This window comes from Narcine bancroftii, chromosome 7, assembly GCF_036971445.1.
Source record: "Narcine bancroftii isolate sNarBan1 chromosome 7, sNarBan1.hap1, whole genome shotgun sequence".
In the NCBI taxonomy this organism is placed as follows: Eukaryota; Metazoa; Chordata; class Chondrichthyes; order Torpediniformes; family Narcinidae; genus Narcine; species Narcine bancroftii.
In genome coordinates, this window is record NC_091475.1 from 26,126,265 (window position 1) to 26,142,930 (window position 16,666).

The window sequence follows — 16,666 nt, forward strand, 5'->3', positions numbered from 1 at the left end:
TAAAGAGTTTGTACATTCTCCCCTTATCTACGTGGGTTTTCTCCAGGTGTTCCCATTTCCCCCCACCCTCCAAAGCATACAGGGTTGTTGGTTAATATGGGTGTAATTGGGTGGTGCAGGTTTAAATGGCTGGAATCGGCATCTATTATGCTGTAAATTAAAAAAATAATTAAAAATGATGTATAGATTGACTGGTTGGACTGCTAGCATAATACACTTTCCCACTGATCCTCAGAACCGTGACATTAAACTTGAATTTGAACAGGGCATATTTGAACCAGCTCCACCATTCACTATAATCATGTCAGATTGAGGGTGTTCAATTTCACATTCTGTCTATTGTTTACAATCTTCCACCCTCTTGTTTACCCCTCAATAATATATCTACCTCTGTCTTTCTCTACTTTCATTGAACATAAATCTAAGAAGTGACTATGTTCAATACAAGAATCCCAGGAATATTTAGATTTGGAAGACCTTTCATCTATTTCTCAACCTAAGTAACTGGACTAAAACTGTCTGATAACTTCTTTTTAAATTCCTTTTAAAATCAATACAGGATTTTTTAAGTGTAAGGAAATTTCAACTTTTCTTTGCTGTTTCGATAATAATATAAGTGGTAAGAATTTATTTAGGACAAGGACATTTAGATAGTGTTCAATATTTTTAATTTTTAACTTTAAGAAAGAATTTTAAACAGTCATAAATTGTCCTTGGATTTTTTGGTTGCAAAACGCTGACTGATTGTTTAGCCTGGAAGTACTAACAAGATTACATTAGAATTGGAGCTATGCCAGTAGGAAGATTAGGGGGTTAGTTCAGTTAGTTTATAGCATATTGCCCTTTTTTAGGACAACCTTCTGGTTTTGGGTGGTGGATGGGGGAATGATTGGAATTTCTTTGGGATTTGTATTGGCCTTTCATAGACATGTTTATCTTAGTCCTTTATGGCTTACTTTGATTTATCTCCTAATGTTAGCCATTCGGAATTTGTGTCTTTTTTTCAGAACAATATACATTATTAATTAGATAATGAATATTGGCATTAACTTAATTAATTTGAATATTACTGGCTTTAACCATCCTGTTAAAAGAAGCAAAATATTTGCACACATTAAACAGTTTAGGGCTTCAGTTACATTTTTTCAAGAAACACACATACGGTGTGGTGATATAGTTCGTGGTTTATCAGACAGTGAAGGGGCAGCACTTTCATTCATCATTTCAGGCTAAAGCCAGAGGGATGTCGATTCTTATGAACCAAACCATTCCCTTTGTTCAACATAATGTTATGTCTGATACTAATGGTCATTTCGTGATCATATCAAGCAAATTATATAATAAGAAGGCAGTTTTCGCCAATGTCTATTCTCCTAATATTGATGATCTGGGATTTTTTTGAATGTTTGTTTTCTTTTTTGCCTGATTTAAGTGTATATTCCCTTGTGCTGGGTGAAGACTTTTATTGCTGGCTTGGCCCTATGTTAGACCTCTCATCTTCCAACCCAGCATTTCTAAACAAATCAGCCTTATTTATTCATTCCTTTTTAATTAAAATGCAGTATTTTAGATAATAGAATAGGTATTATAAGTTTTAAAGATTTATTTATTGACAATAGTCATACTTCATTTGAACAATTGGCAAGCAAAATTTGCTTTACCCAAAACTCTTTTTTTTAGGTATTTGGAGATTATAAACTTTGAGTCAATTATCTGAGTTTTCCATGCTCCTGATGTGAATATTATTGACCCAATTTTTAATTTACAACCTTCACAGAAAGGTTTAATATCTACTATTTATGAAATGATGTTGAAATTGTGTCAAGCTCCTTTAGATAAAATTAAAAAAGCACAGGAACAGGACTTGCATTTTTAATATCTGAAGAGAGTTGGGATTTGATCTTTAAATTAGTTTATACCTCATTATTATGTACTCATCATTCTCTCTTACAATTTAAAGTAGTCCATAGAGTTCATATGTCCAAAGATAAACTTTCTCGTTATTATCCAAATATGAGTCATCATTGTGACAGATCTAAAAATGGGGATGCTACATTAATCCACATGTTTAGACTTGTTCGAGCCTTAGAAGATACTGGTCGGAGGTTTTTCAGACTTTATCAATAATTCTTGTCCTTTAGTTGTTTTTTCAGCACTACTGGAGAGAATGGCATGACTTTAATGCCAATTAAACATCAAACAATATCTTTTACTTCCCTTATGGCAAGGCATGCAATACTACTTGGATGGAAGGACGCTGGTCCACCCACTCATGCCCAATAGTTATGTGAAATTATGTCTAAAGAAAATTTGATGCTCTGTAACTGATATGAATATAAATTTTCAAAATCTGTGGGGACCATTTGTGAACTATTTTCAAAACTTCTAGAACAACAATAATTTTGATGATAATTTTACGTTTTTTTTGTGCTTTCTTTTTCTTTTTTTAAAAACTTTATTTAACGCAGCAATAGAAAAGAAAAGAAAAGAACCCCCCCCCTTCAGCCAACTCTCCTAAGGAGAGCCATAAAAAAGAAAAAAGAAAGAATATTTTTTTAAAAGTTAAATATACATATTAAAATTTAATCAATATAAATTGAAATGTAAATATTCTGAATATAACAGCCACTTATTAATTAAAAAATTATAATTATCATGCAAAGCATACATAATTTTTTTCATTATTAAACAATATTTCATCTCATTATGCCATCTATTAATATCAATCATATTTGTATCTTTCCACGTACTAGCAATACATTTTTTCACTACGGATAAAGCTAAATATACAAAAGCAAGCTGGAATTTATCTAATCCCAAACCTTTCAGAGGTTGCAAACTACCCAATAAAAATACTGTTGGATCTAAAACTATTTTAATCTTTTGCAGGTATTCTAAAAATGATTGAATTTTCTACCAAAAAAATTGTACATGTTTCCATAACCAAACAGCATGAAAAAAAGTTCCAACTGTATCACCACATCTAAAACACAAATCTGATTCATTAAAATGATTTTTTTTTAAATTTTCAGGTGTCAAATATAACTGATGTAAAAAATTGTAATTAATCATTGCATAATGTGCATTTATCAATCTAGTTACACAATCATCTTCAGAAAAAATAAAACCAATATCTGCTTCCCATTTAATTTTAAATCTATCCCAACCCTTTTTATCCATACCATCCTGTAATATTTGATTCATAAATGAAATATAACCCTTCTCTGGTACCTTCATAAGAAAAGTCTCAAATTTAGTCATTTTAGGTAAAATCATATCTCTACCAAACATACATTTTACCAAAGATCGAATTTGATAATAAAGAAATAAAAAATTCTTATCAATACCAAAATCTTCCCTCATCTGATTAAAAGATAACTTACCCTCTTTAAAACAATCTCCAAAATTTTTCACACCTTTAAATCTCCAATGCAATAAACTTTGATTATGTATTGAAAAAGAAGTAAGTTGATTATTATACAATGGAGTCAAAGCCAATAATTTACCCCTAGAGCCTATAATTTTATTTTTCTTTATCCATAACTTCATTAAATGTTTTAGTATAGGCACATTATATTGTTGTAACAAATTTATATTCCACCTAAACAAAAATTGATGTATTTCAAATTCAGAAATACTTGCCATCTCAATTTTAGTCCAACTAGGAGGCCGAACCAAATTCATCAATGAACTAATAAATTTAAGTTGGGCTGCCTCATAATAATTTTGAAAATGTGGTAAACCTAGTCCCCCAAACTCATATTTCCAAGTTAATTTATTCAAAGCTACTCTCGAAAATTTACCCCTCCATAAAAAATCCCTAACCATTTTATTTAAATCTCGAAAAAAAAATGTATCAAGTAAATATGGAATAGATTGAAACAAATATTGTATACGCGGAAAGATATTCATCTTAATTGTATTTATCCTTCCCATTAAATTAATAGGTAAATCGTTCAATTTAATCAAATCAGTTTTAATTTTTTCCATTAATGCAACATAATTTAATTTATATAAAGACTGATAATTAACATTCAAAATTATACCCAGACATTTAATTCGATCAGTCCACTTCAAATTAATAATGTTCTTATAAACTGAATAATCTCCTTCACTTACCGGTAATATTTCACTTTTTTCCCAATTAACTTTATATCCAGAAAGACATCCATATTGTATTAAACATTCCTTCAAATGCAAAAGTGACTGAGCTGGGTTTATTAAATACACCAATACGTCATCAGCAAATAAATTAATTTTATACTCCTCATCTAAAACTTTCATACCTTGTATCTGTGTATTTTGTTTTATCAACTGTGCTAAAGGTTCAATCACTAACGCAAACAAAGCTGGCGATAAAGGACAACCTTGATGAGTTGATCGAGTTAACTTAAAAGATTCCAAAATCAAACTATTCGTCAATACTCTAGCTACCGGTTTACTATATAGAGCCCTAATCCAACCAATAAAAGAAGGACCAAACTTAAATTTCTCCAAAACTTTAAACAAAAAATTCTATTCAACTCTATCAAATGCTTTTTCTGCATCTAAGGATATCACCATCGGGTGATCTAAAGATTGTCGAAATCTATTAATCAAACTAATCACGCGTAAAATGTTATCTGAAGCATATCTATTCTTTATAAAACCTGCTTGATCAATATGAATCAACTTTGGTAAAAATTTAGCCAATCTATTCGCTAATATTTTAGCTATTATTTTATAATCTACATTTAACAATGAAATTGGTCTTTATGAAGATACTTTGAAAGGATCGCTATCTTTTTTTAGGAATTACTGTAATTAAAGCACTAGAAAAAGACTCAGGTAATTCATAATGTTCTCCAACTTGACGTAATACATCCCCAAACACTGTAGATAAATCATCATAAAAAATTTTATAAAATTCATCCGAAAATTCATCATCACCAAGCGATTTCCCGTTCGGCTTTTCCAGCATAGCCATTTTAATTTCCGAATCAGTAAATGGTTCTTCTAACTCCTGTATATCTCCATCCTCTAATATCGATAAATTCAACTGTGATAAAAAAAGATCAATCGATCCAGTTTCCTGTTTTCCTTCAGATGTATATAACTTTTTATAAAATGAATAAAATTCATCATTAATCTCACGAGGTTTATAAGTAATAAGAGAATTCCATCTAACAGCATTAATAGTCTTCTTTAATTGCCACGCCAATACCTTATGTGCTTTCTCTCCCCATTCGTAATACCATTGTTTAGTCCTATTAATCACATATTCAAATTGATAAGATTGCAAAGTATTATATTTCAATTTCACCCTAGATAATTCTACTTTCTGATCTTCTGCAGCATCTTTCTGAAATTCCTTTTCTAACTCATCGATCTGTTTCTCTAATTCAAGACTCTGATTTAATCGATTCTTTTTTATTTTAGAAGTATAACTAATTATTTGTCCTCTCAAATAGGCTTTCATAGCATCCCATAACACAAACTTAATTTGAACAGAATTAGAATTTTCTTTCAAAAAAAATTAATTTGTTTTTTCAAAAAATCAATAAATTCCATATTTTAACAACATTGTATTAAATCTCCAACGATAAGCTATTTTAATTTTCTCAGAAGTTTCATTTTAAAATATAACAGAGAATGATCTGAAATCACCCTACTTTTATATTCCGCTTGTTGTATTTTCCCTTGTAAATGTGCCGATACTAAAAAGAAGTCAATCCTTGAAAATGATTCATGTCTAGATGAATAAAAGGAAAAATCTTTCTCTGTCGGATTAAGACGTCTCCAAATATCTACTAAATTAAGATCTTTCATCAACGCTTGGACCTGAATTGCCACCTTGGATTTTTTAACTTTCTTTGGAGATTTATCTAATAAAGGTTCCAAAACACAATTAAAATCACCACCAACTAAAATATTATCATTAGCCTGACCCAAACATCATCTGCATTTGGGGCATAAATATTAAGTAAAGTCCAAAATTCACTAAAAATCTTACAATTCAATTTAAGAATACATCTTCCTTTCTTTTTCTGAGGCAGAATACTAATCTTTTCACCATACAACTCCAGTCTATAACTCCAGTCTATGTAGTAGGGTATTAGGAATTATAATAAAATATTATTATAATAAAGTTTAAGATATATTATAATAAATATAATATAATAAGTTATTATAATATCTGGGTATTATATTAAAATATTTCATATTTTTTAGTGTTTATAAGTAATTAATGATATGGGTACTGATTAAAATAGGTTTGTATTGTGTGTGTTACTTTCTGTAGTTATTATGTATTCCATTTACACTATGTGTTTTATTATTATAAAATCAATAAAAAGATTGAAAAAGAAAGAATATAGCTGTCTTACTCTACTTTCATTGACATTTGAGAACATAGACATGACCCTCAAAGAAAAATAAATCACTTCACTCTTTCATCAGTGATGCAAATAGTTTAGAAACATCTAAACCACATTAACCTTGTTAAGACCCCAAATAAACTTGTATGTTTCAATCACATCATCTTCTAATAGAGACAGTTTTACAGTAAGAAATAGGCCCTTTCGTCCAACATTCATGTCAACAAAGTTTACAGTCCAATAGTATGAACACTGAAGTTTCTAATTTCAGACAACATCCCCTCTCTCTACTTCTGTACCCTTACCCCACCCTTTTCTAACCAGCCCCACTACAAAGCCCCCATCCATTCTCATTTCACCTCCCTTTGGTTCCATCCAATCACTATACAATAAGTCCAAAAGTCTGGATGCCAGAAATCCTGACCAGTCAAGAATGTGTACTTTTCAAAAAGTCTTAAACTTCTTTAATTTAGCAGCTTTTTGTGAGCGTGCGTGCACCACAGATGCTCAGCGGCATTTTTATTTTTCTTTAAAACTGCTCATTTTGATAAATGAAGAATGCTATATTTGCAAATGAATAAACTATCAAAATATTCCTATTCATAGAACATAGAAAACAGTAGCACACTACAGGTCCTTCGGCCCTTGATATTGTGCCAACCTATATATTCCTTAAAAAAAGTACTAAACCCTCCCTACTCCGTAACCCTCTATTTTTCTTTCATCCATGTGCCTGTCTAAGAGTCTTTTAAGTGCCCCTAATGTTTCAGCTTCTACCAGCATCTGTCCTCTGGTCTCTTATTTATTCCTCTTTAAATTTAATTTTTAAATGTACTGACTGAGAATCTGGAAAATCAAAAAATGCAGATTGAGCCAATCCCTGTGCAGTCTGGATTTTAGGATTTCTACTACACCACCATTCTTACCTTCTTTAGCACTAACAACCTATCTTCTAATCACCCACTCCATTCTGTGTGACTCATCTTCCTCCACTTGACCAATTTGTTTTACTTGCCTCTCACTCCCTTTGTTTGGCATGTGCCACTCCTTTGCCTCAACCTACCATATTTCACCTCTGTCCTGTTTGCCAGTCCTGTGTGGGGTTCCTTTCTCATTCCTCCCACCCTGTCATCTTTACATTTTTCTGTCCTAACCTTCCTCAGTCCTGATGAAGAGTTTTGGCTGTAAATGTCAACCATTCTTTTTCTTCCACTGATGTTGTTTGATCCACTGAGTTCCTCTGGCAGATTGTGCTTGGCTTACCAACCAAGATGTCTATCTGAACTCGCTCCATTTGCCTGCTTGGCTCATATCCCTCTGAACCTTTCTAATTCATGTACCTGTTGAAATGCCTTTTAAAATGTTATAATTGACCCCGCTTCAACCAATTGCTCTGGCAATTCATTCCATACACCCACACCTATCTCCAGTAAACATGTGAAAGGTTTATGGTATTTAATATTCTCTTTTAATACAAAATTTTATTTAAAAAAAATGTATGATTAACCATTTCATTTTTCTTTTAAATGATGTACATTTCCCAACAAACTACCTTGTTCAATCTGCTTTTACTCTCAATAAAACTCACACTGTTAGTCATATCACTTGCCCAATATGAGAACATATGCTGAGCTGATCCAGAAAGTAGTTGATAGATATCCTCTTAATATAACAGAAAGTGTTTGAAATATACAAGGTCTATAGAGAAGGTGTCATAATGGTTCAGCAATTACGCAGACTGTCAACTCAACCAATAGTTTTATCTTGCCAAGAGGTTTCGAGTTTTGAGCATTTAACAACTGGGTATATTTGAAAGTAGGTCTACTATTTCTCTACCTGTAAATGGCTCCTTTATCTGTTTCCATTGAAGTCTGAGATTCTGTGGGCACAGGACTTGAAGCATCAGATTCAGATTTTGTGCAGCTGGATGCTGCCTCAGTGTTGCTAGTCATCTGTGGTACGACTGGCATCTGCAAACAAAGAGATAAAATGCAGCAGCTCAAATGGTAAGCTTCAGCCAGAATATATATATATATCAAACCTTCAACAACCACTGCAGATACCCATCAGTTCCGCTTATCACTGCTGCAAACACTTGTGGTCTGTACACATGCGACTGTTAACAAGACCCAGTATTCTCTAGTCTTAGAATGATCTACCCTGGTATTCCCCAGATCCCAAATGCTCAGCTCAACACATCATGATGCAGCAGCCCCAACCACTCCACCTTCAGCACCCAGTAGAATGCACATCTTGGATGCTATCTTTGTGGAGTTTGCATGTTCTCTCTGTGACCACATGTGTTCTCTCCAGGTGCTCTGGTATAGTTCTCTATCCTAATGATCTCCAAGTAGGTAGATTAATTGGCCACTGTATATTACCCTTGGTGTAGGTGGGTGGTAGAATCATGGAGCAAAAAAAATAGGGAAAAGAATTTATTCTGTGTACTAGTATACACATCCAATTGCCTGGCAGTCAGAGTTTTTTTCCCAGGGTAGAAATGTCAAGTAATAGGTGTGAAGTGAGAGGAAGTAAGGACTGAAAAACTGCAAATGTCTCTCCACTCTTCAAGAAGGGAGAGACGCAAAAGACAGGAAACATCGGCTGGCTAGGCTGAGTTCATTGGTTGGCAAGATTCTGGAAATTAGTCAGCTTTGTATGGAGCCAAAAGAGATGGGGAGATCTTTTTTTTTCATCAGTATTCACTCAGGAAAAGGGCACAGAGTCGTGGGAAGTAAGGAAAACAAGCAGTGAGGTCATGGAACCTATAGAGATTAAAGAAGAGGAAGTGCTTGCTGTCTTAAAGCAAATAAGGGTAGATAAATTCCCTCGAACATTGAGGGAGGCTAGTTTAGAAATTGCAGGGGCTCTGGCAGAAATATTTAAAATGTCCTTAGCCATGGGTGTGGTGCCAGAAGATTGGAGGGTAGCTCACATTGTTCCATGGTTGAAAAAAGGCTCCAAAAGTAACCCTGGAAATTTTAGGCTGGTGAGCCTGACTTCAGTAGTAGGTAAATTAATGGAAGGTGTTCTAAAAGATCGGAAGTACAATTATTTGGATGGCGATGGACTAATTAGAAATAGTCACCAGAGAGCCTGCAGCAGACTTGGACAGCCCCCTTCCTTAATCTTTATGTTAATGAAGCCAAGCCATGATAAAGGACACTGTGTGTGGTAGGTCTCTGCCATTCTACTGAGGATGAAAAATGAGATGTTCACAGGAAGTTCTTCACACAGAGTGGTGGGAGTATGAAATGAGCTGCCAGCTGGAGTAGTGAATGTGGGCTCAATTTTGACATTTAAGTAAAATGGATAGGTATATGGATGTGAGGATTATGAAGAGCTATGGGTCACATACAGGTCAATGGGACAGCAGAATAATAGTTTGGCATGGACTGAATGGGGCAAGGGGACTTTTTCTGTGCTGTAGTGTTCTACGGAGGTGTATGGTCATGCAGTTTGGTAGAAGGTATAAAGATGTAATCTGTTTTCTAAATGGGCAGAAAATTCACAAAGTGGAGGTCAAAAGGGGTTTGTAAGTCTTGGTACAGGATCCCCTGAAGGCTTTCTTACAAGTTGAGTTAGTAGTAAGGAAGGGAAAGGCAATGTTAGCATACATTTTGAGAGGAATAGAATATAAAGGCAAAGATGTATTGCTGAGGCTTTATAAGGCATTGACCATACTAAATTTGGAGAATTATGAGCAGCTTTTGGCCCCATATCTAAGGAAGGATATATTGGCATTGGAGTGGGTCCAGAGAAGGTTTACAAGAATGATTCTGGAGATGAGGAGCATTTGCTAGCTCTGGTCCTGTACTCATTGGAGTTTAGAAAAATGAGGGGTACCTCATTGAATCATACCATTTATTGAAAGGCTGCACAGAGAGAATGTGAAGAAGATGTTTCCAGTAGCAGAAGAGTCTAGGACCAGAGGGTACAATGTCAGAATAAACACGTCCCTTTAGAACAGAGAACTTTCAAACTCCTTTGAAAAATGCATATACACCACATCACCAATTTCTTTTGACACCTCTTTGAAAAAGTAAATTACGCTTGCAAGGCATGACCTGCCTCTCACAAAGCCAAGTTGACCATCTCTGAGAAGACTAGGAACCATAGAAACATATAACACTACAGTATAGAAACAGGTCTCTTTGGCCCTTCTCTAAATGCTCATAAATCCTGTCCCTAAGAATCCTTTCTAATAGTTTTCCCACCAGTGACCTAAGAAAACATCACAAATGTTTATAGCACATACAATGCATGTGCTATAAATTCAACATTAGTCCATCCCCTTTATGCTGCTTCAATTCTCCCTAATCTTGGGTTGTTGAAACAAGAGAGTAGATCCAAAGAGGACAGTGATGAATCATGATGTGGGAACTGTCTTAGCAATCATATGGAGGCTGGAGTAGATTCCTAGGAGACAGTGTAAATCTGATGTGAACTGCCAATCTCTCAGCATCGATCCTCAATTCTGTCTTGTTCCTTTAACAACTGAATCTGAAGAAAAACATGAAAATCTGGAGACACTGTGGTTGAAGTAAAAACACAATGCTGAAGAATCTTAGCAGATCAAACAGTGTACTTTACATAGCAAAGGTACATAACCGACGATTTGGGCTTGAGCCCTTTATTGAAGTATGGAAAAATGTCAGCAGGCATCTGAATAGATCTATTTGGACACTTCCCAACATTTTTTCATATCCCAATAAAAGGCTCAAGCCCAAAACATCAAACATGTATTTTTACCTTTGCTATAATAAAGAAAAGAAAGAATAAAGGTTCTAGCCTTCATTTGCGTGGACTGGTGACACCACATTCACCAAGAAATCACGCAGGGCTGGCCTTGAGGACAAAAGGAGATGGAGGAAGAACCATGACACAGTAGCACCAAACCCAGAACAGAATTCTCCCTATAGCTGCTGCTGCATTGGCCTTATCAGTCACCAGAGAGCCTGCAGCAGACTTGGGCAGCCCCCTTCCTAAATCTTTATGTTCATGAAGCCAAGCCATGATAAAGGACACTGTTTGACCTGTTGAGTTTCTGCAGCATTGCTTTTTACAACTGTATCTGACTGTTACATTAATCAGAAAATGACTGGCAAACAATTCAACTTGCTCTTGAACTCTAGAGCTCTATTTCAAAAGAGGTAAAAACAGCTGCACAAGGAGAAAATCATAAAAGCTGCAGTTGTTTAAAATTTAAAATAAAAACAGGAAAGGTTGGAATATTGCACCTGTGGGAAGAGAAACAGCTAATATTTCAGGTTGAAGAGCCTCCGTCAGAACTTTGTGAGCTCTGCTTCTCTTCCGATTGACGCAGCCTGTCTGTCCTCTCGTTATTCCAGCATTTTCTGGGTTTTTTTACTTTATTTGAACATAATATTCATTATATTAATATTAAGTTGCTAAATATTTAGATTGTGAAAGAAAACTTGACTCTAATTAATTTCTTATTCTTTGGTTGAAGAGGAATAGTTAAGTATTTAAATTATAGATTTTATTTCTTCAAAAATTACAATTATTATAAGCAAATACTAGTGAAAGTTTAGAAATTATTCATGGCTCTAAATGAAAACTGAACACATCAAAAGTATTTGTTTCTAAAAATAAAGTAAAATGTTAAGAGTGTGATCAACAACCACTTCATAAATATGCAACCAGATGCACTTATACAATCACCATTAAAGGCTCAGATAAATACCAGACTGAATGACACCAAGCTTGGAAAGGTACTTGTTCCCAGTTTTGCCCTTCTATCTGGTGCGCTGACAACCTCTAGGAGAACAAGGACAATGCTATCTTTAAGGTAACATTCTGCCAGAGCAGCTGACACCCAGCTGTAACATGCTGAGTTGGATTTGCTTCCCTCATTGGATTACAATCAATGGCTGTATTAATACTCATTCACAACTTGCCAATGACTTTTTGATAGATACATATTTATACCCTATGGCAAAATACCATTGCCACGAGTACTGACTGTAATTACAGTAAGTGACTGAAGTTGTTCAAGAGATGTACAATTTATACAGACTTGAGGGGACAGAGAGAAGTGGAGGGCAGCATTTCTGTCGACAAACTGCATTCACAGATAGGACATAAAACAAACTCTCAGGTGTTCACAATCCGCCAGAGGAAATATGTTGAGTTACATCAATGGGAGAAAAAGAATAGTTCCCATTTCAAGCCAAAAACCTTTATTGAGACTGGTTAAATGTAATTTGAGAAGCCAATGTAAAGAGGGCAGGGGTATGGTTGGGACACATGCCCCATATGGGATTGGTGAACCAGATGGAGGTGATACATGACAGACATAGAATGGGTTTGGCAGATACCAGATAAAGGAAGAGAGAGAGAAAAAGACAAGAGAAACTAAGGGGTTTGGAAGAGAAAGATGAGTGAAACAGAGTGGAGTAGGTAAGCAGATGACACTCTCAACCCCTCCTATCACTTTAATCCCTCTGAGGTCTTTCCCTTCCCCACCACAGTCCTCTAACATCACATCTGATCCTGGATTCAAATCCTACCATTTCCTTCCCATTCCTTCAGACCTCCCCCTCTCTGAAGCTGAATGGTCTGTTCTCAGCAAAGGTCTCACCTTTGTACCTCTCCACCCCACCTGAATGAATTCTACACTCGACATAATAATGAACACTTCTTTCACTTCCTCTTCCTCAGTGGCGATTTCTTTGACAAGGAATCTCAACCTCTCACGAATGATCCCTTTACCCATCTCCATGGTCCTCCTCCTCTTGATTCCTGTTCTTGACCATGTCATCTCCACCACAGTACATTAACCACATGGACTTTTCTCCTCATCCCCTCTCATTTCAAACCCCTGACCGCGCTGCTCTCTATTCACTCCGCACCATCAAACATACAGACAAGGGAGGCACAGTTGTGGTCTGGTGTACTGACCTTAACATTGCTGAGGCCAGACACCAACTCTTGGCACCTCCTCATAACTATCCCTGGACCAAGACCCCACCAACCATCATCAGGATATCATCTCCCAATCATCATGACTTTATCACTTCAGGGGATCTCCCCACCACTGCTTCCAATCTGATCATTCAAATCTGCACTGCCAACTTCTATCTCCTCCTCAAGATTCACAAGCAGAATTGCCCTGAATTACACATTGTCTCTGCCTGCTCCTGCCCCACTGAACCCGACACCATCTAGCACCCCCTCATCCAGTTCCTTCTCACCTACATCTGGGGCATCATTCATGCTCTCCACCTCTTTGAAGAATTCCACTTCTCTGGCCCCCACTGCCTCATCTTTATCATGAATGTGCAATCTCTTTACACATCCATTCTCCATCAGGAATCAGGGCCCCTAGCTCTTTCCAGAACAGTGAGCCACTCAGTCCCCATTGAGTAACGGCCTCCTCTGCTTGGCAGAACTTGTCCTCACCCTGAACAACTTCTGCTTTGGCTCCTCCCATTTTCTTCAGATCCAAGGTGTAGTCATTTGGGCCCAGCTCTGCCTGCCTATTTGTCAGGTATGTGGAACAGTCCCTCTTCCAATTGTACTCGGAGTCCACACTACAACTCTTCCACCTCCACATTGACAATTGTATTGATGCTATTTCCTGCACCTGTACAGAACTTTACAATTTCATTAAATTTACTGCCAATTTACTGTCCTTAAATTTACTGGCATTGCTTCTGACATCATTCTCCCCTTCCTTGACCTATGTGCCTCAATCTCAGGGAACAAACTATTTATGTGGGTTTGTACCTGGATTAAACCTCTTTGCATCCCATTCCTTGTAAGGACGCAATACATATCTCACAATTCCTTCCTCTCTGTTTCATCTGTCCCTGGAATAAGGCCTTGTACTTCGCAACATCTGAAATGTCCTGAAATGTTGTTCCCCCTAGTTGTCCTGGTCCTCACTTTCTTGGAGGTGAGTAAGGAGGTGTAAGAGCAAGTGCTATACTTCCTGCAGTGGCAGAAAAAAATACCAGCAATGATGGAGAGGTGGATGAGGAAGGATGAGTGGACAAGGGAATCACAGAGAGACCAATCCCTGTGGAAAGCAGAAAGGTGTGGGGAGGGTTAGATATATCTGGTGATGGGATCTAGATGCAGCTGGCATTAATGTCAGAGGTTGATGCCCTGAATGCAGAGACTGGTGGGGATGATGAGGAACCCTATTCCTGTTCTGTTTGGGGTCAGGGTGGGGTGCGTAAGAGCAGAATTCTGAGAGGCAGAGGAAATGCATGAGATGGCTCTATCAACCACAGTGGTGAAGAAGCCACATTGCTTGAAAAAAGGAAACCGTAGCCCCTGAAGGAAACCCACATAGACACGGGGAGAACATACAAGCTCCTTACAGATAGCGCTAGATTCAACCCCTGGTTACTGTAATAGGGTTGCATAAACTAGAGGGTCAACAACTCATGTTTACAGCCAATGTTATGCACAGAGAATTTTCTCATTTCAGGTGACTCCCCCTCTCTCTAATTCTGTATCACTTTTGCTTTGCTCCTTCATTGTTCCCTTTCCCACCCATTCTCATATCCCCTCCTCTTTGGTTCCATCCCCATCTCCCCAGTGGATTGTTCCAGTCTCTTCTCTCCTCTCCCTCCCTATGATTCCATCTGGTCTCTCTTTAGAATCAGAATCAAGATTTATTGCCATGAACAAGTCATGAAATTTGGTGTTTTGCAGCAGCATCTTAGGGCAACATTGCACCATATTCACTTCTCCACATCCGATTCCAGAACTGGCAACCTTTGTTTTCCAGTCACCCACTCCACCCTGTGACTCACCTTCCTCCACCTGACCCATTTGTTTTCTTGCTTCTCTCTCCCTTTGTCTGGATCTGCTAATCCTACACCTTTGCCCATCATGTTTCACCTCTACTTATTCACCAATGCCTTATGAAGCTCCTGTACCAACCACCAACCCCCCACCCCAACCCTGTCCTCTTTACATGGATCCTCAATGACCATTAACCAGTTTCGATAAAGGGTTTGAACTTGAAACATCAACCATTCATTTTCTCCCACTGATGCTACTTGAACCACTTATTTCGTCCAGCAGGAGTAAAACACAAAAGTCTATAACAATGCTGGAGAATCTCAGCAGGTCAAATAGTGTACTTTAAAGAACAACAATACTCAAAAATTTAGTTTGATATTTATCCAACTTCAATTTCGCATCTGCTTCATATATATTACCAAGCACAAATATTCTCAGATCTTTTTATATTTTTATCTTCATAATTTGTCCTAATAATATACTAAAATCCTTCCACTTTTACACAGGACCAAATCGAATGTAAAAAAAAGTCACTATTATCTTATTACATCGAAAACATTTATTGGAATATATTATGTATCACAATGTATTATGTTGTATTATGTGTAGCAATAACGTGGAAAATGGAGAATTTTGTAACAATAGATCGATGGCACATTGAAATGCAAAACTGTATACCATTAGAAAAAATTACTTATAGTTTAAGAATCATATTGGGAGTTTTTATAAGATCTGGGAATTGTATATAGATTTTGTGAATAAAAGTTTATCCTCAACCTTCACATCACCCGCTCCTCTCAGTTAACAATTAATAATTAATAGTTAGAAAATAAAATAACTATGGTAATAATAGAAAATATATAGATTTAGCTGTTTTTTTTCTCTTTTTATTTTTCTTTTCTTTTGGGGGTGGGAGAGAAAATAGATAAAATTTTAATGTTTGTATTGATGCAAATGATAAATAAAATTAACCCAAAAAAAAATAAAGATACATAACCAACGTTTCAGACATAAGCCCTCCATCAAGGTATAAGCAAAATGTAGGCAGGCATCTGTTCACCTTTAGCAGGTAGCCATTGAATATAAGATCATGTATAAAACACTAGCAGTAACAAATCTAGTCTAGTCACTACACTACTGGAAAGATGTGATAAAACAGAGAGGACTAAGTGAAGATTTAAGAGCCTGATGACAGGCTGCAGAATTACAATTATAAGGAAAGTCTCTGGGCTGGGATACTTGAAATGAGGGTAATGAAGAGCTTATTCTGTTGAGATGTGCAAAATTACATGAGGCTGAGACAGGCTATGTATGTTAGTAACGAAGGCATAGATTTAAATTCATTGGAATGAGGATCAGGTGTGAGGTTTTTTTTCTACTCAAGAGTAGACAGTTTGGAACTCACTGCCTGAAAGGGTGGTGGGGCAGATCCACAACACATTTAAAGGTAAAGAACTGTAGCCTAGTGCTTGGAAGTATAAGCGACACAAATAGATCCAATTTTTGGCTGGCATTATCTCCATGGGATT

General features: G+C 36.3%; 1 protein-coding gene across 6 annotated transcripts in view; it reads right to left on the bottom strand.

The window, feature by feature from the left end:
• The window catches only part of LOC138738620 (homeobox protein PKNOX1-like), an 86,346-nt gene that overhangs the window by 56,152 nt on the left and 13,528 nt on the right, over window positions 1-16,666 (bottom strand). For 5 of the 6 annotated variants that reach the window (XM_069889198.1, XM_069889196.1, XM_069889195.1 and 2 more), the window contains one exon: window positions 8,193-8,326. In XM_069889198.1, the coding sequence (XP_069745299.1) occupies window positions 8,193-8,326 (134 nt within the window). Of the gene's footprint in view, window positions 1-4,119; window positions 4,189-8,192; window positions 8,327-16,666 lie in introns of those variants that run through there. The other variant, XM_069889200.1, reaches the window with a different exon arrangement.